Source organism: Micropterus dolomieu, linkage group LG02, assembly GCF_021292245.1.
Source record: "Micropterus dolomieu isolate WLL.071019.BEF.003 ecotype Adirondacks linkage group LG02, ASM2129224v1, whole genome shotgun sequence".
In the NCBI taxonomy this organism is placed as follows: Eukaryota; Metazoa; Chordata; class Actinopteri; order Centrarchiformes; family Centrarchidae; genus Micropterus; species Micropterus dolomieu.
Genome location: NC_060151.1, coordinates 354,522 through 361,144, shown reverse-complemented (window position 1 = coordinate 361,144; position 6,623 = coordinate 354,522). Strand labels below are relative to the sequence as shown.

General features: G+C 42.1%; 1 protein-coding gene across 1 annotated transcript in view; it reads right to left on the bottom strand.

The window, feature by feature from the left end:
• Nucleotides 1-6,623, bottom strand: part of smg1 (SMG1 nonsense mediated mRNA decay associated PI3K related kinase) — a 179,823-nt gene that overhangs the window by 73,826 nt on the left and 99,374 nt on the right. The window contains exons 38-40 of the mRNA XM_046069927.1: nucleotides 5,480-5,634; nucleotides 3,609-3,831; nucleotides 2,680-2,926 (exon numbers count right to left, since the gene is read on the bottom strand). Coding sequence (XP_045925883.1) covers nucleotides 2,680-2,926; nucleotides 3,609-3,831; nucleotides 5,480-5,634 — 625 coding nt within the window. The remainder of the gene's footprint in view (nucleotides 1-2,679; nucleotides 2,927-3,608; nucleotides 3,832-5,479; nucleotides 5,635-6,623) is intronic.

Below are 6,623 nucleotides of genomic sequence, written 5' to 3'. Positions count from 1 at the left end.
CAAGTGAATATTTATCGTTTTTTGATTGTTTTATAAAATATAAATATATTTATACTATTAATACAATAAAAATACGAATACAATTAATACACATTAATGTTATAAATGTGTAAATATGATCAATATATTTGTTTTATTAATACAATACAAAATATATATTGAAAAATTAATGCAAAATGTTAATACACTAAATTATATGTATTATACTGTTATAAATGTTATTATATATAATTATTATATATTTAAATAATGAGTTAGCATAACACAAATATATTGAATAATGTGCAAATGAGTTTACAGAATGCATGTACTGCTTGGTGATTACTAAGGTGAGGCCTGTCTATGAAGATTCTCAGTCATCCAGGTCATAGTTCTCCAACGAAGGTTAAAATCAAGGGCAACTGGACTTGGTTGAAGATACTGGAAGACGTTTCGTCCCTCATCCAAAGGACTTCTTCAGTTCTGACTGACTGGCAGGGAAACTCAGCTATTTAACCTCAGTGGGGTCGTTGGCCCGGGTCATCGATACCGCTGGTTCGTTAGTGTTCCTTGTTGCTGTGACGACAGTCGTTACAGTCGTTAAGACTACCTGTGGCCAAGACTGAACGACCAACGTTGGTACAGATATGTGGACGACACCTGGGTTAAAATTAAAAGCCAGGAAGTGCAAGCCTTCACAGAACACATCAACTCTGTGGACAGTAACGTCAAGTTCACACGAGAGGATGTTCACAACAACAGTTTGGCCTTCCTCGACTGCGCTGTACACATTGAAGAGGACAAGAGCCTGCAGATTGGTGTTTACAGAAAACCCACACACACAGACCAATACCTACTGTTCGATTCCCACCACCCACTGGAGCACAAACTAGGGGTCATGAGAACACTGCACCACAGAGCGGAAAACATACCAACAAGCGCCCAAGCCAGAGAGAAGGAACTGAACCACCTGAAGGGGGCACTTACAGCCTGTGGATACCCTAAATGGACCTTTGTGAAAACAGCCACAAGATCCAAGAAGAACAAAACTACAGGGGAGGAGGAAAAGAAGGTCAAACGCAACAACATTGTGATTCCATACGTGTCTGGAGTATCCGAGAAACTCAGGAGGATTTTCAACAAACACAACATCCCTGTGTTTTTTTAAACCCAAGAACATGCTAAGACAGATGCTGGTACACCCCAAAGACCACACACCCAAACACAAGAAAAGCAATCTAGTGTATGCGGTCCAATGCAGTGAGGAATGCACAGACCTGTATATTGGGGAGACTAAACAACCACTACACAAACGCATGGCTCAACACAGAAGGGCCAACTCCTCAGGTCAAGACTCTGCAGTCTACTTACATCTGAAGGACAGAGGACACTCGTTTGAGGACCACCAGGTGCACATTTTAGACAGAGAAGATAGATGGTATGAAAGAGGTGTCAAGGAAGCCATCTACACCAGGGTTGAGAAGCTGTCATTGAACAGGGGAGGGGGTCTACACCACCACTCATCCCCCACTTACAATGCTGTCCTTTCATCACTTCCCAGGAAACTCAACAAACGTAACCTGTTGGCCTCAGGGGAAGATACCAACGATGGTCGTTCAGTCTTGGCCACAGGTAGTCTTAACGACTGTAACAACTGTCGTCACAGCAACAAGGAACACTAACGAACCAGCGGTATCGATGACCCGGGATAACGACCCCACTGAGGTTAAATAGCTGAGTTTCCCTGCCAGTCAGTCAGAACTGAAGAAGTCCTTTGGATGAGGGACGAAACGTCTTCCAGTATCTTCAACCAAGTCCAGTTGCCCTTGACTTTAACCTTCGTTGGATAACTATGACCTGGATGACTGAGAATCTTCATAGACAACTTGTTGCTAAGGTGTAAATCTAAAATACAAAACTTCAACTGAGGAAGCTGTTGGCATTTTCAAAGACAAGTCTTGTGGCTACATTTTAACGCCATTATCTGCTTATGGAGATAAATCTGTGTGACTGTTTAGAAGTGTTTTTCTGCTTTCCAAAAATGTTACCGCACACTCTAGGTGGTCACGTGACACTCCAAAACACGGCAAAACCCTTCACACTGGAAGTAAAAATCTCCTACACATTTTTAGCCAACACCCCAGGTACAACAGGGAAAGATCAGTCTTGTGTGAATTTAAAAAATTTGAATGGAGTCTGTAGCTGCACGTCTTCTCAGTAAGCTTTTAAAGTTGAGTAGGTTTAAACAATGTTGAGATCAACTACAGTTGCACCCTAAACCTGGATTTATGCTTGACTGATATTTTGATTTATAGTTCAGCATCAGATTTCATCCGTTAATATCACAGGCGCAACACAAATGGGGGCATCAAATGTGCAGTGTCATGCTTTGATTCCATTCCATTCTTTCATTCACTTTGAGATACGAGCAAGGGTACAAAGTTTAGCCTGGTTTGGGACTAGGCCATGTGTTGCATCAATGTTGTTTCATTTACTATAATAGATATACAGCGATCACAGTCAGCAGTCTTTGCTAAATGTGTGCTACTTTCTTACCTTCAAGTTGTCTTCACTCTGAATACTCAGGATTAAATGCTATTCTTGTCAGAACCATTTTGTGATAAAGTTATTTCTACCTTTATATGTAACAGAATATATTTATTCCATAAACATTTTCACTGGTTTGAGCTGATGCCCTACCTTTGAATAGGTATGGGTAGTTGCGTCCATCTGAGCCCAGGAAGAAGAGCTTCTTGGGCTTGGTCTTGGTGGGCAGGATGGTGATGGTGTTGCCTACGCTCTGTATGGTGACGGCATCTGATGCTGACACCTCTCCTGGCAGGGCCATCTCTGTTGTGGTCATAGTCACCAGGCGAGGACTGATCTCATCCAGATGAAGCAGATAGCTGGCTCGCTTCTGAGCACGCTGCTGCAGGCTCATCATAATCTGACCAAGACACACACACACATCGCCTTAGATCAAGCTTGTAAAAAGATTTTTATTGTGTACAATGCAACAACTGTATTAATGATTTATAGAAAGTATACATGTACATAACACTATCAGTGTTGGGCCAGTCATTTCCAAAATGTAATCCATTAGATTACTTGTTGTCATTTGAGAGTAATTAGTTCCATTACAATATTACTGTCTATGAATTGTAATGCTTTACACTACTTTTGCGTTACTTTTACTTCTATATAATGGACGCATTATTCTGATAGTAAGATGTGCTGCATTGGTGTGTTCTAGTGATGTGCAGTTATATCTGCAAATCGTGAGGGTCTTTTTTATAAAAATAACTTTCTGATTAATCATCCGTAATTTGCACCCTTCCAGCATTCTCGGCCACATTGCCCTTTTATTCATGGTTTGTTTTTCTGCTGCTGAAATCTTTCTCAGTGTTGGTGAATTATTAAAAAACAAAATGGCCCTTAATTTCAGGTTAAAATGCATTGTAATGAGTGTTACTGAGACTGTAACGGGTATATTACTACCCATTTCCTTTTAATAATGCCTTATATTACAGCAAAAAGCAACACATTACTGTAATTGTGTTACTTTTGTGACACGTTACTACCAACACTGATAACTATACAGTAACTATTGTGCATACAAACCCCCACACCTGTTTGAAGGGGAGCCAGCTGCTGGCAGGGTTGGCGGGGTTGGCAGGATTTTTAAGTCGCTCCAGGGCAGAGATGATGGCATCACCATAGGTCTGCTGGAACCAAGTCTCATGTGGTGTCTCTGCTGGAGCTGCTGTGATGCTGCAGACGTGATCCAGGGCGAAAACCACGGGACGCATCAGAGCTGAGTGCTTCTCACGCATAATGGCAATCTTTTCATCCCTGCAGCACAGCAAAGAGTGTAACTACACTTTCAAGCAAGTATAACTGGGTCCAGGCAGCCCAGCACAATTCAGCCCCAGAAGCCAACAGCTTGTGCTGCAAAAGTAACAGCTCAAGTGAGCATGAAAGTCTTGAGCTCTATGCCCAGGGCTCAAACCCACTGAAACCCTCAGACAGCCCTCTGGGTCACCAGTTGTACTGACTTGTCAAAATGCAGACACTCCAACAGAGGGCGGCATGAGACCACAAATGAATTGTCATACATCAATTTGATTGTTGTAGATATAAAACATCAGCTTTTTACCAACATTTGCAAGATGATATTTTAAAAATGCTTGAGAACCTGCATTTGGAGCAAGTGACTGTAAACCAGGAGAAATTCTTTATTACATATTTGAAAAAAAAACAAACAAAACCAATAGATATGTTTTCTAAAATAACACTACCATCAAAGAGCTAGGTCTTGCTGCTAGTCAATAAAGTACAAAAATCAAAAAAGTGCTTGATAAATATTGATGGAGGTTCTAAACAACCCTTTCAATATGTCTATGAAGATTCTGTCTATGAAGATCCAGGTCATAGTTATCCAAAGGAGGTTAAAGTCAAGGGCAACTGGACTTGGTTGAAGATACTGCAAGACGTTTCGTCCCTCATCCAAAGGACTTCTTCAGTTCTGACTGACTGGCAGGGAAACTCAGCTATTTAACCTCAGTGGGGTCGTTGGCCCGGGTCATCGATACCGCTGGTTCGTTAGTGTTCCTTGTTGCTGTGACGACAGTCGTTAAGACTACCTGTGGCCAAGACTGAACGACCATCGTTGGTATCTTCCCCTGAGGCCAATAGGTTACGTTTGTTGAGTTTCCTGGGAAGTGATGAAAGGACAGCATTGTAAGTGGGGGATGAGTGGTGGCGTAGACCCCCTCCTCTGTTCAATGACGGCTTCTCAACCCTGGTGTAGATGCTTCCTTGACACCTCTTTCAAAACATCCATCTTCTCTGTCTAAGATGTGCACCTGGTGGTCCTCAAACGAGAGTCAGTCAGAACTGAAGAAGTCCTTTGGATGAGGGACGAAACGTCTTCCAGTATCTTCAACCAAGTCCAGTTTCCCTAGACTTTAACCTTCGTTGGATAACCCTTTCAATATTTTTGTATAAAAAGTGGATTTTGCGTATTTTTCAGGAAATGCAGCTCTATATAAGGAAGAATTGCATACCAAAGGATTTTGTGATGTATGGTTAGTGAGTTCTAGCCCCAAAACACATTCACCTGTATTACAGCAGACTCTCTTTTTCTGCTAATTATCTGCATACCTTCCCTTAAAATTTGCATTTGCCAAATCTTCAAACGCTGAAAACGTAACATTAATAATCACAATACTACTGGGGTTCCAACACAATTAGTGTTTTAGGGCCCCTAATGAGAACTTGTTACAGGGTTATTTTGCTGTTTTACACCATTGGTTTAAGGGAGCAAACACACAAGAGCCAAAACTGAAGGGCTGATAACAGAGACTATTAATGATTTCACCTATTCCTTTTTATCCAGGTCCTTTCATTTATTAACCAGAACACAGACACTCAGGCTAAATGCAGCGGTTAGTGAAGAATCGACTAGAAGCCAGCTCAGCTTCTAAGACATGAGCCTCACCTGCGCAGTGTGTTGTTGTTCTGCACCCTTTTGACCTCGTCCTCCAGCTGTTGGATCCTACGCAGCACATGCATGTGTTGCTGTTGCAACACACCCAGCCACAGTTCATCCCACAGTAAGGTCACTCTGCGCAGCTCACCCACCAGCTGCTGGACCTGGTCAGCACACAGGATTGGTTAGCAGCTTGTTAAGACTACAGTGTGAATCTGAATTAAAATGTCCTACATGTGTCCACAGACACAGGTACTTTCTCATATTTATCCTGACAGGACGACCTGGTGCTGGTAGAAACTGTCCATGAAACAGTGTGCAAAGTCTGTAGCCTTGAACTTCCGGTTCCGCTGCCCTGCTACGACTCGGGCACAAGGGATGTCGGTTTCTCAAACATTTGTCGAGTGAGTTGGGTTTAGTCAGTTTGTCGAGTATGTACATGTGTAATACTTGTCAGTTTTATTCAACAAGTTAATTTGACCAGGGGAAAAATTGGAATGAGGACTGTTTCTGCTGGTGCTAATTCCATCTATCTTTTTGCAAGCAATATGCTACCACCATGCTTCCTAGCTGGGGTTCTACGGTAGTCTGTTGTCCTTACAGGAAACAGCCACACCAAAACGGACTGTTGGCCGCACAAGCGAGGAAAAAGGGGTGGCATTCAACTTCGACTCTGCCAAAGCTGGAACAAGCTACCACAGCCATCAATACTTTTCAGCAGTGTTTGCCCCCTGAGGAACTGCACCTTAACACAAGGCTCTGCAGTGGATACTGTGATCATGCCTTATGATTTTCACCTGGCCTCAGGGTGATTTTCCAAATCCATTGATCCAGGTACAGGGGTTCTCAAATGTTTGCATGGACAGAAATAGTAAATCAGGGAAAATGAGGTTAGGCGACGTTTGTGTCTTCATTTAGGACTCTTGGTGCAATAATTGCATGATTAAGATTTGCACCCTGAACTTCTCATGCTTAAGTTTACAAACATTATATTTACCCAAAGACTATGGGAACATTTTTACCTGTGTGTGTGTGTGTGTGTGTGTGTGTGTGTGTGTGTGTGTGTGTGTGTGTGTGTGTGTGTGTGTGTATATATATATATACACACACACACACACACACACACACACACATATATATATATATATATATA